Genomic DNA, 19,763 nt, shown 5'->3' with positions numbered 1-19,763 from the left:
AGAGGGCCTGTTTGAGCAATTACTTGCCTTGTTGAAATGGTATTTGATGAAAATGAACTCGTGGAAATTAGTGTTGCCTCTGTCAAAGTAAGCACAGCTCCTCTGGTGTAAAGTCAGTGTAAGCGAGGTCAAACTCCTCATGCAATGTGGTCCCCTGATGTTTTTCATCCCTGTTTCTACTGAGATAAGTAGTTCATTGACTTATTAGTATTCAGTATCCAGGTAAACCTTGTAGATTTTAATTTATTCTGCTACAAAATGGGTATCCCTTCAGGTAAATAAAAAAAAACCCCACCCTGCAAAACACAAATTAGGCCTTTAGGAAACCTGGGCATAAGGGAACAGAGTCAAGCCCACTTTACATGCACTTCAATCTGATATAGTGCTCATTATTTTATTACTTTGGTTAGTCATATACAAACTGAATAATCAGAAAACAGTTGCAAGACACTTATATTCCAAACGCTGTTGCTCAAGGACTTTCTTAGAGACAAAATTTGCCTCTATAATCAGAACACCACAATCAGCGGACAGGCAAAAACTTGAGATTCACAAAAGTGGTTGGGAATATAAATGATCACAATATTTCCACATACATTATTTTTCCTGCAACTCTCAGTTAAAAATGTTTCTAAAAGTAATAACAAAAGTAAAAACAAATAACAATTGTACAGTCAAACTCCCTTTTACAGCAAATAGTCACTTTTTTGTTTTGTTGTTGCTGCCAGCACAATGCAAAGAAAAACATTTACCCCAAAAGAAGAAATGGGCTGCTTTTGAAGGTTTAACTCTGAAGGACTTCACTGAGAAGCAGTTATCACATGAATCCAGCCACAAAGGACACAAATATATAACAATTATTATCTTTACATTCTTCACTTAATAAAAAATCTCACTTACTTTGAATGAATATGTGCCTGGGTGTGTTTGGTGGGTTTTGCCTCACAAAATGAAAAGGAGGACTGCTGGAAAAAGCAATCCTTTGACATGTATGGTATTTGACCTTCATGATAGCTACGTAAAATGTAAATCTGCATCTTAATCTCAAAACCTGATCCTACCTTCCTTTTCTGAGTGATCTGTGTTGTCTCCCACAAAGTGGGGTAGCAGAATGAGTCCAGCTTTAGCTTCTTTCTTCCTTTAGTTTCCATGGCCTGTTCTTGTTGTCAGACAAGGTTCGGTCTTTATATGTTGCTTTTGCTAGAAATACGTAGCTCTGAAATCTTATCCCCCTAAGTGAGACAAAAAAAGGCCCTGCTTTTTCTCAGTGGAAGCCATACAAGGTGCTTATATTGGAGTATGCAGAGGAACAGGTCAGGGTTTATGCATATAAATATCTTGAAAAGAGATGAGCAGCAGGCATTGCCCAAGTATTTTGCATTTCCACTCCCCAGAGGTTCTGGTTTAACCCTATCAACCAATTAGCATGCTGATAATTTGGTGACAGATCTCTATTTTCATGAGTGGCTTATATGCCTATTGGCTTGTGTTCCCACACTTCGTATTTCATATCCCTGGGGCTTTCTCTCCCCAGACAGCTTTTCACTCCCTATCCAAGCGTCTGGCTAACTGCAGGCAAATTGTATGTTCGTGTTATCTTTTCCACAGGCCTGCCCTCATTCCAGCTGAATCCAATACCAATGTAACCAAAGTCTACCAACACTGTATATGAGTGAGTACAGTCAGTACAGCTGAGCACAGAGCTTTTAGTGGGAATTTGCCCATATCCTGACAGTTTTGAGCAAGCGTAGATTTGTGGGGGGTGCAACCCTAGACCTGCGAAAAAAGACCATGCAAATCAACATATTTTGACAGTACACTAAGGTAAATCTGAATTTGGATTTTATGCAGAAAATGCTTGGAAGATAAAAAGCGAAGTGTGTCTGTTACTTCAGCTTAGACTTCATTTACGCAAATAGGTTTACTTATTTAAGATTGAGGTTGGATGCTAAGAACAAGGCTTGAAAACAGGATTTGTAACCTTTTGCCAGAACATCCACAAGTTCCAGATTTCCCCTTCAGAGCTGCAAATTTCCTGGAAGCTGCAAAACTCTGCTAGTTTCCAGATGGAACACTTGCTACTTGCAAATATCTAAATATATATCAATTCTACTATGAATACATTGTAGCTGGCATCTGGCACTTGATGTGCCAGCAGCAATCCCACTGTAGTATAATTTTTTTAAAAGTCTCCTCATCTTACTGCACAACATGATGCCTGGGGACCATAATGGTAAGAAACACGAGCATATTATTTGACTGAGGAGAAAAAGAATCAACCCAGGATACAGAAAATTTAGTGCTGGCAGGTGACATTTACCAGACTGTTAGTAAACATTTTCTTCTGGTGACAGTGAATGTTTTGCACTCAGATCCTGGTCCCAGGACTACGTCCTTTGTTCAAGCTTTTACTGAACACATGCGGCAGAGAAGTTTCTGGCAGAACTGACATTATCTCCAACTGTGAACCCTAAACCTGTAGGATGTGAAGTGGAGGTAAGCTACTGTATAACCTTTTATCCTCATTGTGTCTGCACGAGGCAGGCAGTAAGCTATGGAAACTGCATTTTGTCCTGTGGTCTCCACCAAAGCATGGTCAACCTGAATATCCTTTTCTTGCATTAGGGAAGAGAACCTGGGAGTCCTCACTCTGAGCAAACTCCCACTGAAGTCAAAAGATAATTCAGTTTTCAAAGTACATTTTCTGTCTTTGAGTTTTCATTGCTTCTGAAGCATCTGAAATAACTGAAAGTTTGGGAACATGACTGTACCTCAATGTTCAGTCTATCACTGCCAGCCTCACTGGAAAATTCTATTATAATTACTCTAGATTTGCAATAAAATGAATCAGAAGCATTTACTTCACTTTTGAAAGTTCTTTGTTTAAAGTAATCAAATGCACTTTCATTGCCCATAGTTCACACAGTTCCCACAGAACCAGAATCAAAACTTGATAATCATAGCACCATAGAATCATAACCTTCATTATGGTTAGAAAAGACCTTTAACATCATAGAGTCCAATAATTAACCCAACACTGCCAAGTACACCACTAAACCAAGTCTGTAAGTGCCACATCTACACATCTTTTAAATACCTCCAGGGGTGGTGACTCAACCACTTCCCTGGGAAGCCTGTTCCAGCACTTGACAACCCAGACAGGATTCAGAATCAGTGTAGGCAGTCTTGCAGGATATTCAGAGTTTCAGTTCTGATTTCATAGCTATCACCTGGGAAAATACCAAAGGGTACCATAATGTTGTCTAACCTCAGTGATTTCTGCTAGAGCTAGTAAATTAGTTTCAGTAAAAACCCAGTTCTTGAAGTCATGGTACGGAATTATCACCTTGCATAAGTGATGGGAATGGATAGGGACTACATAAAAGACAATAAAAAAAAAAAAGGTGAGGGCACTCAAAACCAAAGGCAAACATTAAAAGGTTCAAATTATGATGCTGTCAGCTGTCTGGTTTTCAGAATGACACAGCATTTGAGCCCATCTCATAACTTCTACATCTCAAATTGCTGGCATTGTTGGCTTCTCACAGAAATGATCCCTGCCTCTCTCAGCAGGCTCCATTACCTCTTGTTGAGACCAGTGTAAAATCATCTTTGATTGTAATGACAGCAGGTTTGGAACTACTATCCAGATGACAATACAGTTTTTATACCATTTTCATATAAGGGAAAGCCAAATCTACCAAAGTGACAGTGACAAAAAGTGATGGCAGGATCTGCAAAAGGAGCATTGATTGGCCCATGTGACCTTCTTTCCTGGGCAGCTTTGAGATCATTTGGTTCCCAGTGACTTAGAAAAGCCTCTGGATCATCACACCTGGCCAGACAGGATCTGCTGGCCCATTGCGGCAGCAGGGCACTGTTGCAGCCCAAAGATGCTACCACTACCTAGGACCAAACTGCATGTGATCAAGCTACATGTAACCTTTGTGTCATCAGATATACTTAGCAGGGCAAATTGACTGTGCTGACACAGCAGCTTAAAATAGACACACTTTCCCAGAGGAGGAGTCTGTGTAATGTCATCTCTGGAATTTAATTGTTCTGTCAGGCTCTTTCATTTTGTATCTCCTTGCCACCTGCTTTAATTACCAAATCATGCAGGTAAGCAGCTGCTAAGTTACTAAAGCTACAGCTAAGACAATGGCAAAATATTTTAAATGCTTATTTTAGTGTATGTTTAGTGCCTTCATTAATACACCCATCTCTTGTTACATTTTTCCAGGCATATATCACTGAAGTGATATACAGCATGCAAAGTACAAGAGGCTTTCTTTTATAGGTAGTGGTACCACACGTTCAAGGACACAGCTATAGGGAGGTGGGAGCATGGAATGTCAAGTGTTATACATAACAAAAAAGGTGGCAACTTAAAACTGGAATATGGTGAGATACGGATGACCTTAAATAAAGACATTCTGATGGATACTGCTTTAGGGTATAAGATGTCCTCACATCCCCTTGCAAATTCCAACTTGGTAAAAGGAAAACCCAAATTTTAAAAATTCCACTAACCTCAGTGCCATACTAATTTGGGTTGTAATGCAGCATTTCATGACTTTCCTTTGCTCACAACTCCTACCCAGACCTAGAAATATCAACTAATAACTACCTGCAATAAAATCAGTCACAAGAATTTGGTTCATTACTGTCTTTGTTTGGCTTCTGAATGTCTTGATTACAGAATCAAGTGTATTTTTATTGCACAGATCATAGAATTAGTCTTAGGTGCCTCCATAATTTTCATTCTTGAGATCAACCAAATCCAAACTTCCCAAGCTGTAACTTCACCATGTTTCAAAGCAGAAGGTACAAGAAAAAATATTTCAAATTTTCATATCATGAACCTACCTGAATGTATTCTAAGTGAGTCCTTCTGTCAGCTTGGCTGTAGTCTGAGAAATTTTTAAGCCCAGCAAATTCTTAAAGCAAAATCTAATTTTAATTAGATTTAAGTATTGATTACTTAGGGTAGGCAGGTCCTTAAATAGACTTATTCTGCTGAGTCTTGGACTTTGTGAATCAAGTCTGAAGATCTGATTTGAGATACTGGTGGTAGAGAAGACCTTGGAACGCTGAAGGCTGAATCTTACTCTGGCACAAACTTTGCCTGAATTTGGGTCTCAAAAAGCTTCATATAATAGGAAAATAACTTCTTCTAGTGCTTGAATAGTACAAACCTTCCTTAAAACATTTCCCAGTACCAAAAGCCAAGGACATTTCTGCCAGAAATGCATCTTTAGTGTAGTGCATTTTTCAATTTGATACAGAAGTATCTATCGCTGGCTGAAAGCCAAAGGGAAGTTATGCTTTGGTAGGTAAATGCAAATGGCATCATTTGCAGAACTGACCACTGAGTCATGATAAGTTTTCATTGTTTATAAGAAGACTTTTCAGATATGTCTTTGAACACCCACGTACATCTTGCATTAAGCCTATTAAACACAAGTTATTTGAACTCGCCTAATCAGTATGTAACAACTCATTGGAGACCGGTAGTCAAGGACACCTAGATCTTAACCATAAGCAGAGAACTACTTATAAATAGTCTTACCACACAAATTAATAAACTAAAGTTACAGAACATTGTTATATTATCATTAGAAAAATCATATGCATCTATCTCAATACACAGCGAGATCACACCAAATCATTGTTAAAGCAAGATACAAACATTTTGAGTTATATCATCATATAAGAATTCAAGATCAGAAAGATAAAATGCTTTTGATATCAGTGACACTGAATAACACTTTAAAAAATCATTTTATGCTAAATTTTTGAGTTGGAATACTAGTTGCTGAATTCAAACTCCTTCCATGATCAACTAGCATAATCCACCTGTAATCCCCATAGTTGTGCTTCTTAGGTAAAATGAGAAATAAGATTCCCAATATTAATTTTCTCCAGCAATTGAGACTGCTGAATTCTATTTTTATCTGAACAATCACATTTGGCATTTTTCTTCTGGTAAAAACACATGGCACAGAAGATAGTTCCATACCAACAACAGACTGACTTGAAAAATATAAATAGATACTGTATTTTTATATAGTGTGTGAATATATACACTATCAATATTCACATTAGAGAATCTGAACAATTTTATTGAAATTACTTTTTAAGAAAGCCTTCTGCTGGGACTTCATGTCGACATAAAGCATTGAGAATTTTCAAGTGTACCGTGTGAAATGGGGCTTCTTAAACCTACAGAAAACATACTTCTGAAATATATGTGAATATGCATTTTTTGTTAATGAACATGTTTTTTTCAGATCTGCAATTTCTACCAGTTATAGCTTGCAAATTACAAAAAACTAGAAGTCATCGGTAGTCAGTGTTTTCTTTCAGCAGGCTGCTGCAGGCAGAGTTCACTCCCAGAAGAAACTATAGGCAAATTATTCTCAAGATGATGATTGATGAGATGACTTATACTGTCAAAGACACGATCTTTTGTACGAACCTTCAAAAAAAGGATGCAAGAAGATAGATTAAAAAGCAAAATACTTTTCCCCTTAACTTCATACTAAAATTCTCTAAGAATAAAATGACACAATTAATCATGTTTTAGACACTGACTCCTCGCCCATCAGTATCAGTGGAAATTTGGCATTTCTGGAGTTTTGCTTCTGTTTTGTCTCTTACTCCCTCTACTCCCACTGAACAGGTATTTTGCATGCTACCTATGGGCCAGTCTGCTACTATTAGTCTTTCTGAATAGGCCTGCTTGAAAACTTCCTGTACAAGATTTTGTTTCACTTTAAGTCAGATTTTTAGATTAAATTTTTTTCTCCAAGAGAATACCTGCTTTTTTAAGGCATTTTCACCTTTTTCATTAGAAAGAGCTGTCCCTCCAGAGCTGCCAGAACACAAGTCTTCTCTGTGAGCCTCAACAGCTGTGTGCTTTCTGTAACAAAAACCTTCTTCAGGTGCTGGAAAATTCCCTTCCCTGAAAGCGATCCAGCTACCATGTGTGCTTGGCTTGGGTTTGCCCCATGCTGCATGGTACACCCCTCCCTGTGCCTTTGAAAACTTCAGGGCAGGGAACATCATTTTTCTAGCCCACTTACCAGCCCTGTGCGCTAGCATCCTACTAAGTAAATTATTAAATTATTACACCCATGATAAAAGGAAATTGATATTGCAAGGCAAATAGTCAAATTTATCAGGACAGGCCAAAAGCTAATCTATATTACAAAGCAATCATTAATTATTTAACCACATCTTCACAAAACATTGCCTTCCTTTGTTTAAAATTAATTAGGCCTACAGCGTCCATAGGCAGAGCAGAGGTCCTCTCCAGCAAATGTCATGCTGCAGCAAAGCTTTGTATTGGGATGGCTCTACACTGCTTCAGGCAAAGGTTTGTGAACACTGCTCTGAAGTGAGGTGTTTCATCTATTTTCCTTGAACTTTTCTCAGAAAGAGAGAACAACTTTTGTTAAAACTTTCCAAAGTCAGCTTATGATGTGGTGGGCACCTTGTTTGCAATTTTTCAGTCTTTTTACCAAGTTCTGGCAAAACTGCTAGAAACTTAGTACAGGATGTCACAGGGTGAAAAAACCCTAAGAACAACAAAAACAAAAAAACAGCAAAGGATGCTATGTGTTCATTCTACGTGTAGCTCTATCACTGAAGAAAACCAACTCTGCTCTCTGCTTGCTGAAATGCACTGCTTTGAAACATTGCTTTCCATAATTATTCAAAGATATATTTTCAAAATTAAAAAGTATCTTTAAAAGAGCAGTAACTTTCTTTATCTATATTCAGATTAACACATTTTTAGTCCATTCAACTCAGCTGAGATTTTTCTCATCATAAGCAGTATGCTCTGCAGCCACCAGAGTTCAAGCCCTAATTCTGAATCTAACAAAAATCCTGCAGTCCCCTACTTTAAGCATCCCTTAACCTGAACTAGGGACCTTTTTTGTTTTGTCAGCTGGATGAGAGCAGAAGCAACTGGACAGTTAACTCTGCTCTAAAAACACACCCTTAAGAGCTCTAACACTTCACTGAGTAATTTGTGTGTGAAATGAATTTTCAGGCAGCCTTTGTGTGGATTGTTTTTTTACAAATAATCACACAGAGGCCACATGGAAAAAATGCAAGCTGCTGGCACACTGCTGCAGCTGGCCACAAACTGGCATTTTATTGACGATTCTCCATTCTGACAAGTCGCAAATAGGGCTGCTCAGGACCTGTGTCAGGATCCCACAAATCATACAGACCACAGAGCTAACCTAAACCTCATTGCAATTACAGGGACATGGTGGGATAGCTGGCATGACTGGAATGCTGTCATGGGTGGCTGTGTACTTCTTGGGAAAGACATGCCAGCAAGGAGAGGTGGTGGAGTTGCTCTTTGTGTGAGGGAACAACTCAAATGTATCAAGCTCTCCCAAAGGGTGCATGCAGAACAAGATGACAGTTTGTGGGTAAAGATTAAGGAGCAGGCCAACACGGGGAACACTCTTGTGGGTGTTTGCTATAGGCCACCCGAGGAGGAAGAGGAAGTCAAGAAGACCTTCTACAGACAACTGCAGGTAGCCTCACAATCACAGGCCCCGGTTCTCATGGGGGACTTCAATGACCCACACATCTGCTGGAAAGACAACACAGCCAGGCTCACGTGGTCCAGGAGGTTCCTGAAGAGCATTGATGATAACTTTTGGACAAAAGGTGGTGGAGGAGCCAATAAGGCAAAGTGTACTTCTGGACCCTGGGCTCACAAAGAAAGGACTGGGATGTTGGGGCTCTGAAGGCTGAGGGCAGCCTTGGCTGCAGCAACCATGACGTGGTGGGAGTTCAGATTCCTGCATGGAGGAAGCACGGCAATAAGTAGGATTGCAACCCTGGGACTTGAGGAAAGCTAACTTTGGCCTCTTTGAGGACCTACTTGGAGGAATCCCATAGGTTAGAGCTCTGGAAGGTAGGGGATCCAGGAGAGCTGGCTAATATTCAAACATCGCTTCCTGCAAGCTCAAGACAGGTGCCTCCCTGTGAGCAAGAAATCAAGCAAAAGGGGCAGGAGATGTGCGTGGATGAGCAAGGAGCTTCTGGCAAAACTCAAGCAGAGAAAGGAAATTTACAGGATGTGGAAAAAGGGACAGGCCACTTGGGAGGAGTATGGGAACACTGTCAGAACATACAGGCAGGTGAGAAGAAAGGCTAAGGTCTGTTTGGAATTCAGTCTGGCCAGGGATGTCAAGGACAACAGGAAGGGCTTCATTCAAGTACATCAAGTACTTGCAAGCAGGAAAAGGATGTCTGGGGAAAATGTGGGCCCATGCTGAATGAGGTGGGTGCCCTGGTGACAAAGGACACACAGAGAGTGGTGTTATTGAATGTCTGCTTTCGTCCAGCCTTTACTGCCAAGGCCAGCCCTTGGGTTTCCCAGACCCTGGTGGCAAGAGGGGAAGTCTGGAGAAAGGAAGACTTCCCCTTGGTCAAGGAGGATTGGGTTAGAGAACAATTAGGCAAACCTGACACCCACAAATCCACGGGCCCCAATGGGAAACACTCCCAAGCACTGAGGGAGCTGGCAAATGTTATTTCCAAGCCACGCTCCATCATCTCTGCAAGGTCATGGAGGAGAGGTTCCTGAGGACTGGAGGAAAGCCAGTGTGACTCCAGTCTTCAAACAGGGCAAGAAGGACATCCCAGGGAACTGCAGGCCAGTCAGGAAAGCAGTTCTGTGGAAAAGGACCTGGGAATTCTGGTGGACAACAAGTTGCCCATAAGCCAGCAGTGTGCTCTTGTGGGCAAAAGGGACAATGGAGTCTCGGGGTGCATTTTAGGAATAGTGTGGCCAGCAGGTTGAGGGAGGTGATCCTGCCCCTCTACTCTGCCCTGGTAAGGCTGCATCTGGAGTGCTGTGTCCAGTGCTGGCCTCCCCAGTTCCAGATGGGGAACTGCTGGAGAGGGTCCAGTGGAGGGTTACAAAGATGATGAGGGGACTGGAGCATCTCCCTGATGAGGAAAGGCTGAAAGAGCTCGGCCTGTGTAGTCTAGGGAACAGAATACTGACAGGGGATCTGACCAGTATCTACAAATATCTAAAGGGCAAGTGTCAAGAGGACAGGGCCAGGCTCTTTTCAGCAGTGCCCAGAGACAGGACAAGGGGCAATGGGCACAAACTGCAACATAGGCAGTTCCACCTGTGTTATGAGGAATATAAGATACTTTGAGGGTGGCAGAGCACTGGCACAGGCTGCCCAGAGAGGCTGTGGAGTCTCCTTCTCTGGAGACATTCAAAACGTACCTGGACACAATTCTGTGCAACCAGCTCTAGGTGAACCTGCCTTAGCAGACATTTGGACTAGATGAACTCCAGAGGTCCCTTCCAACGCTGACCATCCTGTGACACAGCAGCATTTTCCTTGCACTAGCCTGTAACAGCTATTTGTGGGTTTACGTTGAACGGAGAATTAGGAGGCCCTGATGCAGGAGTCACAAAACTGCTGGCAAAAGTTTAGTGAAAGAGGCTGCCCCCCAGGAGGCATAGGGCCAGTTCCCCAGGCTGATGTCCCAGTCAAACCCAGGACAAGGCAGTTGGCACCTAAAAAGCATAAAACTTCTTTGACTGGCCTCATGTGGCAAATGTAATTACAAGAAGTACCATGGGTATTCCTCACCACAGACTCTGCAGGACTGGCATAAATCTGCCACAGGTCTCTCAGCTGAAGCAGATGCCAACAGGCCAACTCCTTTACAGGACCTTCTCATTTACTTTGGGGCTTGTCATCTAAAGTTGACCTTTACAGAAGAAAAGGAGTTGCCCACTCTTAGCTACCAGGAGCCAAGAATAATACGTATGGCAATGTTTTCATTCTCTCAGATGAGACTAAGTCTCCCCAGAAGCAGGACAGGACAGCTGCAGAAGAATGGAGCTCCCTTGCCCTCTCCACCCTGCTGCTGGAAGCGACCCTTTGTCAGCTAAGGGAGTATGTTTACCCCAGTTCTCTCCTGGGCTTACATACAAGAAAACATGGAGGGCCGTGACTGTATCCTGGTTGACAAAGATGTCATGTGGAAACAGACAGCATGCAGGCTGGACAAACTTGCACAGCCACCAGCAGCTTCTCAGCAGGAAGGCTAAAGAAGTGGCTTAGCTGCATTTTTGACTAAGGCTGTATCGCAGTGGCTAAAGCTTGACCTTGCTGGGGAATCAGGTCCCTAAGCTTCCCTACAGTGTGCAGAAATCATGCAGTGGGTCTTCTGCTGGACTTCAGGGAGACAATTAGAGATGTGCGGACATATTAAAGATACGAGGGTGTACTTATGATCAGTTGTGAATAACCTATCGTGTAGAGTCAGAAACCTCCTGTGTTAGTGAGGAGTCAGTGCTTACAGTTCCTTCTGGGTCCACCAAAAGAAGATGCTTGGCTTGTCCATTGTGCATGCCTGTTAGCACATAGGAGCCAGGATTTGTGGTACTCTTCCTCACAAGGAAGTCACCGCATTTCTTTAATAGCTGTTCTGCTTCTTTCCTGCTCATCTCTCCTTGATACCATGGCTCTGTACTCAGCTCTTCAGCTACAGCCCAGTCAGCTGGTCTGGATAAAAGAGGACTGGTGCATCCCGTTGTGGTGGATTTCCTCAATGCAGCCTCAGATGTTTGGTTCTTGAGGGTATCTTCAAATGGTTCTGGTTATTGAAATAGAAACAAAGGCAAGATCATTCAAAGGTAAATCATGTTACAAAATGGTGATATTCCAGTCATTTTTAACTGGATTTGTGTTATAGTCCCTTCCCTTTACCTTTATGAAAACCTGAGGGAAGATGTACTGCTGAGCCTACTGATTTATGGATTATATTAAAGCCAAGAAGTGTAATATGTAATATGTAAAATGTATGTTATGCACAGAAGGATGCTGATAAAATCAGAGCAAACCGTGGCAGGTTTTGAAAGGTGCTGGTTTTATTTCAGTAATGGCTATTTTCAAGTTGCATTTATATGCCCTGGTATTGGGCAGAAGTCTCCTTTTGTCTTGCCAGCTATGTCAGAGAGTTTAATTTCAAGCAAATCGCATAATATGGGTATCCAATGTCATTATACTCATATCTGGCCTCTCTTCAAACAACACATTCACTTAAAAATTATCCATTACTGAGTATCCAGCCTGAGGGTACGTCTAGAAAGGATCAGCCGCCCTTACCACTCAGCCTCCCTCTAGCCTCCACCTAGAAAGAGGACTTTGCAGCATAGACACAGGCTAACACACCTTTAACGTAATTTACCTAGCTGAAATCAGCCTCAAGGAAGCATCTTTTAAACTTTAGCTAAATCCTGAACTCAATGTTACTTTCTGTAGGGTGGAAAGGAAAGATGTGTCATTACAGATCCCAAAAGTCTTACAGAAATAGTAAATAGTCCATATATGCTTCATTATATGGTATACTAACCTATCGGAAGCTATTTTTCTCTGCAAGACCTTAATCTGGCCAACTAGTGGATATTAAAAAGAGATAATGTCCTGTGCCAACTAGACTTAAGAAAGAATGTCTGCAGATCAATATCGAGAAGCAATACACCAGCTCTAGACAGCTCATGTGTGAGGAGTGCACAGACATGTTTGCATGTGGCCACAGAGAGGTTAATTTAGCTCAGAGAAATAGGGTAAATACTGTGCTGTCACAGCTTACTGATACCTCTGCTAATTCTTAAAATCAGCTTATATATGTCTTCGCTAAATTACAGTCTGCACTAAGCCAAACACATTTAGCTTGACAAACCACTAACTTAAGGGTGATTAACATGTTTTCTAATACTATTTTTTTACCAATGATCCAATGATTAATAAAGATTAATGAAGGCTGGAAGATGAGAAATCAATTTTCCTTATTTTTAGGAAAAAAATATGTATAAAATAGAAGTAAGGTACAGGTTTTAAGGGCATTGCATGTTAGAAATCAAGGTTAACATCCCTGATTTCAGACAGCAGACTTATTTCAGATCCATAGTCACAGATACATACTCTCTCAACTCTCTTCCCTCTCCCTTTCTTTCAATCCAAAATCTCCCTAAACTGTGGACATAGAGCTGTATCTCAGCAAAAACACTCCAGTAAGACAGTTCTATGTATACTGAGATAACAGAAATGTAGATATGACATTTTACAAACAACATATAGGCACCAGCTCCTTTTTCTCCCTGCTTTTTAATTATATGAACTAAATTAATCATAAGTCAGCAGTTGACTGGAGGTAGGTAGAGCAGAAAAATAAAGAAACTTTTTGTTCATCAAACTGCTTTCCCTATATTTCCTGCTAGGTGTCTCTTCAAGGCTGAAAACAATGTATATTGGTAGCACCAACATCAAATTATGACTGATGCTTAAACCATTGTTTTATAGCTACAGCTATAAATCTAATTTTGGAAAAACTGACTTCAAAGCTGGAATATACAGCTAGATAGGATAATAGGCCTATCCAGAACAAGGGATAACTCAACCTTTTAATTTCCCTCCCAGCTTCTTTGATGAAGAAAATTTTTGTAGTATGCATTGACTTACTAGTAACAGGCTGGAGCTAATTCTCCAGCCATTCACTCCCTCACTTTCCTGCATGACAAACCTCCTGATTTATTTTCCTTCTGACATAGCTGCCTGTGACACTAAGTATAACTTAGACTGCAAATTCACCTTAACTCAGCTATAATACAAACGAGCTTCAGATCTTTGGCTACCCTTATTTTAACTTGGTCCAATATGAAACTACCTTGAATTCTAAAATTCATCATGATTCCACCAAGAATACTAAAAATTGGGGAATTCTACAATTATTTTTATACAGAACTAATGCATAAACACATTGGGTTGCTTGTTAGAAAGGGAGTGAATAGGAAGGGAACTTACTCATGTCAAACAGATCCTTTCCTGGGCTGCTCTCTTTGGTATCATCTGCTGTTCCAGTGAAGGTACTTTCAGCATCTGCCTGAAGCGCCAATAGAGCTTCTATATTTATATGCTGGGTGTTTACATATGTTGGCATCTCTGCTGTTGGGGTTACTTGTGATTTCCCTTCTGGCATACTACAAATATCCAGAGATCCTAGAAAATTCAAGACTTTTTCTTCTTTTTTGTATTTGGCAGAACAGTGTTGTCATAATGATCAAATAACATTGCAACCTACCACCACAGGTTTAAAATCCTTTGGAATGGGAGATGTAAAGTCAGTAACTGCAGGGTCTAGTAGAAAAACATGTTGATGAATGGATTCAGAACTGTGTTTCAATGAGGGTTGGGGGGCGGGAGGGTATTATTCAGGAGGAAACAAAATTTTCATAAATAAAGACTGTCAGTTTCGAAAATGATACTCAGCTGGGGAGTCATGAGAAGACGAAATGGGATAAAATCCTAAATCTGTGTACGTTAACAACAGATAACATATTCTGGCATTTGAAAAGAAAGCGTCCTCAGAAACACAGTAAAGCTGTCATAAATGGAGGGGTGAAAATTCACATATATGTTTTGATGTGACTTGTTTAAAATTCATAGACAACAACAAAAAGAACATCATGCATTATTTTTTATTCATGGAACAGAGATCATAGGCAAACACACGCATTGCTCCACATTTAAAAAAAAAGCTTCTGACTTTAGGCTCTTCCTTTGGAAACTCTGTCTTGCATACCCTAGTGGGTCAGATTTTCGGAACATACCATGCAGCCTGTCTATAAATACCATGGGGTTTTAAGACATAACAAGCTACAGCACTGAAGGTTTGGGGCAACTCTATTTATGAACTTCTCTGCAAAGGGTAAGATTTTATGAAGGTGGGCATTAATTAATGTATCCAGAGGTAATTACCAAATGCTTTTCACTGATATCAACACAAAAATTTGGACAAAAGGAATCCATAAAAGAAGTGCAGTTCTTTGTCTTAAGACTTTGAGGCATCAGACTTTCTCATGCTTTGCCCACCCAAGACCTCCTGCAGTGTTACAGTGAAAACTAGCAAAACTCACCTTGTTTAACAAGCCCATGATGCCAGTCTTCACTGAATTTGTCTCCTAAGTGGCGACTCTGGTAATAAGTTTGCTCTCCTCCCACTCCTGCAGACTAGAATGGACACACGTAAAAGAAATTTTCAGTTACTTTTAAAATGCTCAGATATATTATGAGTGGCTCTGACAATTTCCTTGGCTGTATTCTGTGTACTCCCACTCTTCATTTCCAATGCATCATGGTGTCGGAGTATATCTCTCACAAATGCATTTGTGTAGGAGTAAGATATCACCACTGACCTTCATATAAACTTCCCTGCTTCCTGCTTTTACTAACCCCCGCAATCCCAAATGATGCATCATCTCCTCCAGTACATTTGTCTTCACATAGCAAGCCCTGACAAACCACACCTTGGAAAAATGTTCCACAGAAACACACCTGGGACCAGAAGACACCCGCAGCACCCTCAAATGCACAAGCTGAAAGATTCACATTGGTACCAAGGGACACACTTGGGTACTGAAGGGAGGATGTTGTCTATAGACAAGGCCCCTCTGGATTCAACCACAGTTGTGCTGGATCTGAAAAGGCTACAAAAATCCCACAAACTTTTGACAGCAATGCTGGTAGAAATATCCAAGCTGACCTCAGTTCAATGTGAGGTGGAAAACCTGCCTAGCAACCTGGCTAAATACTGATTGCTGCTGAGTTATTAACATAATGAACTGTTAGTAATGACTGCATTAGACTGTTTAAACAATTCTGCATTAAACCTTTCCCAGTTAGTGTGACTATTTGACACTCTCCGAAGCTGGCATGGTTTCTACAAATGTAGTAACCCTCAGCGGATTTCTCTCCCTTGAACCTGTGTCATCTTTTAACACCATGAGGAGCTCACCTCCTTTGATCTGTTCTGAACTTGCCTAATTTGTTGCCCCCTAGATCTTCAATGACCATTCAAAAGGAAACTGGGTATACATGAAGGGCCGTGATCTATAAATGATCCCAATGTATTCATCTGAGGATACACATTATTTTAACATTTCGGATCCATCAGCCAGAGGGCAGAGATGCAATTGCACTGACCTGAGCCGTATCTGCAGCAGTAGGAAGCCTTGCTTTGAGCCTGGCATCAATGAAGCCACCAGGGGGGGGCATTTTATTCGGGATGTTGTTGTAATAGGGATGTTCTGTTGCCTCGTTATCTTCCTCCATCCATGGCTCATCAAAACTCTTCACCCTGTAAGAAAGTGAGTGCTTGCCCCTCACTTGCAAAGCACCTACAGATACTTGCAGCATGTTAAGACTACCTGTCAGGTGATGACTATTGCATATTATTTTGACAATTCAGCTACCGTTATAAATCAGGAAGCAACGGTGGATCGTGTGGCAGACCTTGTCTGTTTAGACAAACTAATCTGAACTTCCTTTGCAATGGATTAAATTCTTGACACTGAGTAAATGGTGTTTTTACTTAGTTTTAGAGACCATTATAAACTAACAATTTTATTTAACCTTACAGTAGCATTTGTAATATTATTACTTAATCAATTGACTAAGCTCTAAAAGTTTGTCTTTAATTATGGCTGCTCTATCAGCAATATAAATCTGGAAGAACTTCACAAAGTCAGGAGATTGGCTCTGTTGTTTCAGTCTGCATTTAACAGTCATTTACACAAGTCTAAAGTGAGTACAGAATGCTTCCAGATTAATATAGTTGCATTTTATATTCACCATAGACTCATTTTACTTTGATATGGGATTACACAGGGTACCAGCTCACTGGGATTTATACTAACGTTAGCAAGCATATAGCAATCCATGTCAAAAACACAGCTCACCAAAGAAAACAGAATGCTATACCCCAGCCTTTTAAACATACACCAGCAGACAGATATCCTCCAGAGAACAACGCAGTCAAAGCCTCTGCACAATACATCACATTCCTAAAAACTTTACCCTGGCTAATATCAGAAACAGTGAAATATCACTAGTCATTTTGGAAGCCCAGCAACTCTAGCTTATTTCATCTAAACTGACAGCTGCTGTGACAGTAACAATGAGGAAAAGCCACAAATAACATCCATTCTTGGCCAACCAATTCTGCCTACTAACTACAACAGAAAATGCATGACCATTTCAATAAGTTCACTGTGAAATCCATATTTAGACTGTTCTTTTAAAATGACTGTGCACCTTTCATATTCATTAGGCAAACACTGCTTTGCTAATTCAGTAGAAGTCTTGTAGAGTATTTAAATCCTGCCTGTCTCCAGCAATTTTGTCCACAGCAAATTTTATTAAGTAAATACAAAGCTAAAGAAGATCCTTTAGCAGTTTTCTGCAATCACACTCACCTGTCATGGAAAGTAGGCATCTTAGAGGGGCATCGCAAGTATTGCTTAAAGCGAAGCTCGAACGCTTGGCCTATGGTGCTGATGACATCCTGGGCCAGGCCATCACAGCATTCCAGTATATGACAAGCTAAAAGAAAAAGATTTGAAAAATGCATATGCAAATCATTGTTTATATTACGGTGGAATACACTGATGTACGACAAAACACACGTCAGGCATAGGTGCCCTATCCCATGGCATGCTCATTTCAATAAAACCCAATTCTGGCACAGTGAATTTCAGGCAATGGGGTCTTTTTTTATTTAAATTGCTCTGGTGTTTAATTGCAGTAGGCTAGATCACAAATCAGTTCCACAATTTTAACAAGAGTATATCATAAAGACAGGAAATTGCATAAGACTTCACTTATTGTTACCTGAATGCAATAAATTATATGATAATTCTGAGCTTTAAATTGAAATTCTAAAAATATCAGTAGGTAGTAACAACAAAAAAAAATTCTTTGCTTTCCTGAATTTAATTACCACTTCAGTTTGATGTCTAATCACCCCAAGTTTGCAAGGTGTTCTCTTCCTTTGAGTTTCCAGAGTTTCCCAAATGCAGGCCAAGGGAGGAGCAGTAATATTATATTTCCTAGATCCCCAGCCCTGATCTGATTATAGTAATACCAAGGCTGGTATCTTTTCCTTCTTGTCTGTATGGAGACACTCCCAGAAAACTGTGGGATCGACGGGGAACACAGAGCCAGGACCCCAGTTAACTCCAGCACTCCGCAATGTGCCACCTCCCTGAACCCCCTGTGACAGAGGCAGTAAGGAGGAGGGCTGGCAAGACAAGCTCTCTTCCTATGGGAGACTGAGAAACCTTCATCAGCTGTCTGAGCCACCAAATCTGCCCCATTTTAAAATCAGAGTGGCTCAGAGATACGGACTTCTGTAACAACATAAACAGGTGAACTCATGAAAACTTCACCTAACACTGCAGGAATGTAGATGGGTGTTAAGAGCTAGAAGCTAAAGATCTGAATGAACATCTCCTTGATGATATTCCAAAAAGCCCAGGCAAACTCATTTTCCATATTCAGTGCTGCATAGGCACATGGTTTACTGGTTAGAGCCTGGATGGATTTTAAGCTCTGGTTCTTCTCCAAGCCCTGCTTAGAAAATGCCATACAGTGGGACCTTCTTCAAAGTTACTGATGTCTATCACTCCTGACTGCTTTAATAACCTGAATATAAATTCTTCAGCTGAAAACCTGCACTTTAATATATGCCCGGTGACCAGCTTAGTGCAATCAAGTGCTTTGGATGTCAATGTCCTACAAATAAGGGTTGGTCACAACATTTGTGTGACATAACTTTAGTTACAGCAATATAGGGAGACTGAGGAGGTTTAGCAGTGACTTCTCAGAGTCCCATCTGCTGTACAGAGCTCTGAAGAGGCCACAATAAATGGCCAAGAAACCCGCAGTTACGCAGGTATGGAATGACCAGGGTGCCAAGCTGTCTGTCCCTCAGCAGCAGTAGTACCTCACGCAGCATGAGATGGCACCAGTCACAGTGCTGCCCTGCTAAACAGATCCAGTGATGCTCTCTTATCCCCTTACAGCATCTGCTGTGCTGACCAGCATGCTGAGGCAATACCTGATTCAGGGGAATTGTCCTTAGCTGCACGTTGAGAGTGGATTCAGCAGCCAAAAACGGGACCTCCACGTGTTCAAAGGCAGAGGCAGACATCCCTGGTTAGCAGCAGGATTTTTGCTGTTTAGCCTCTCTGCACCACCGCTGGCAGCACTGAACGATCTGCCCCCAGTAAGATGCAGACTTACCTCCATGAATGTGGACCAAAATGATTAAGCCACACAAAGCTGTAATTTTTGCACTCTGTAACCAGAGTGGGGATTTAGAGAGGCTACACCGCTCATTGCTAAACGTGTCTGGAGCTGAAATGAAGTATGAGTCATTAAGTAGTTTCAGTAGGTGACATAATGAGTAACCTGTTTCCTTGGATACGTGAATGGACTTTCAGCAGGTAGGAGATGTGCTTCTTGTAAAAGGATGAGAAGATTTGGCTCGCACAGAGATAATTTCTTGTAAATGTTACACTGGAAGACAGACAGCCTTTAGCTTGCTAGATCCAGAATATAAAGCATGAAGAGAGCTTTTCCATCCTTGGGAAGAAATGAGTCTAATATGCCAGTGAAAGATATACTATAGCATTGCTGCTAGTGTCAGTAACAGTAACATTTTCACTACACACAGAAGTAAATTCGAACTTGCTTCTAAAGTAATTTGCAGGTAGCACAAAGACTGACAGAATGGCCAGTGATGGTGAAAGATGGCAATCCAGATCAAACTAGACCTTTTAAAAACATGTGGTTTAATACTGATCACAGACAAAGTCACTGATCTGCTAACCACGGATCTACACACACGAATGA

General features: G+C 41.0%; 1 protein-coding gene across 2 annotated transcripts in view; it reads right to left on the bottom strand.

Moving 5' to 3' along the window:
- Nucleotides 1-289: 289 nt before the first annotated feature.
- The window catches only part of SHC3 (SHC adaptor protein 3), a 103,969-nt gene continuing 84,495 nt past the window's right edge, over nucleotides 290-19,763 (bottom strand). For both annotated transcript variants that reach the window (XM_056325540.1, XM_056325539.1), the window contains 6 exons: nucleotides 17,324-17,450; nucleotides 16,053-16,206; nucleotides 14,987-15,080; nucleotides 13,875-14,069; nucleotides 11,369-11,664; nucleotides 290-6,481 (listed from right to left, as the gene is read on the bottom strand). In XM_056325540.1, coding sequence (XP_056181515.1) covers nucleotides 6,353-6,481; nucleotides 11,369-11,664; nucleotides 13,875-14,069; nucleotides 14,987-15,080; nucleotides 16,053-16,206; nucleotides 17,324-17,450 — 995 coding nt within the window. In that variant the 3' untranslated portion in view covers nucleotides 290-6,352. The remainder of the gene's footprint in view (nucleotides 6,482-11,368; nucleotides 11,665-13,874; nucleotides 14,070-14,986; nucleotides 15,081-16,052; nucleotides 16,207-17,323; nucleotides 17,451-19,763) is intronic.

Source organism: Falco biarmicus, chromosome Z (genome assembly GCF_023638135.1).
Source record: "Falco biarmicus isolate bFalBia1 chromosome Z, bFalBia1.pri, whole genome shotgun sequence".
In the NCBI taxonomy this organism is placed as follows: domain Eukaryota; kingdom Metazoa; phylum Chordata; class Aves; order Falconiformes; family Falconidae; genus Falco; species Falco biarmicus.
This window is presented reverse-complemented; position numbering and strand designations above follow the sequence as displayed.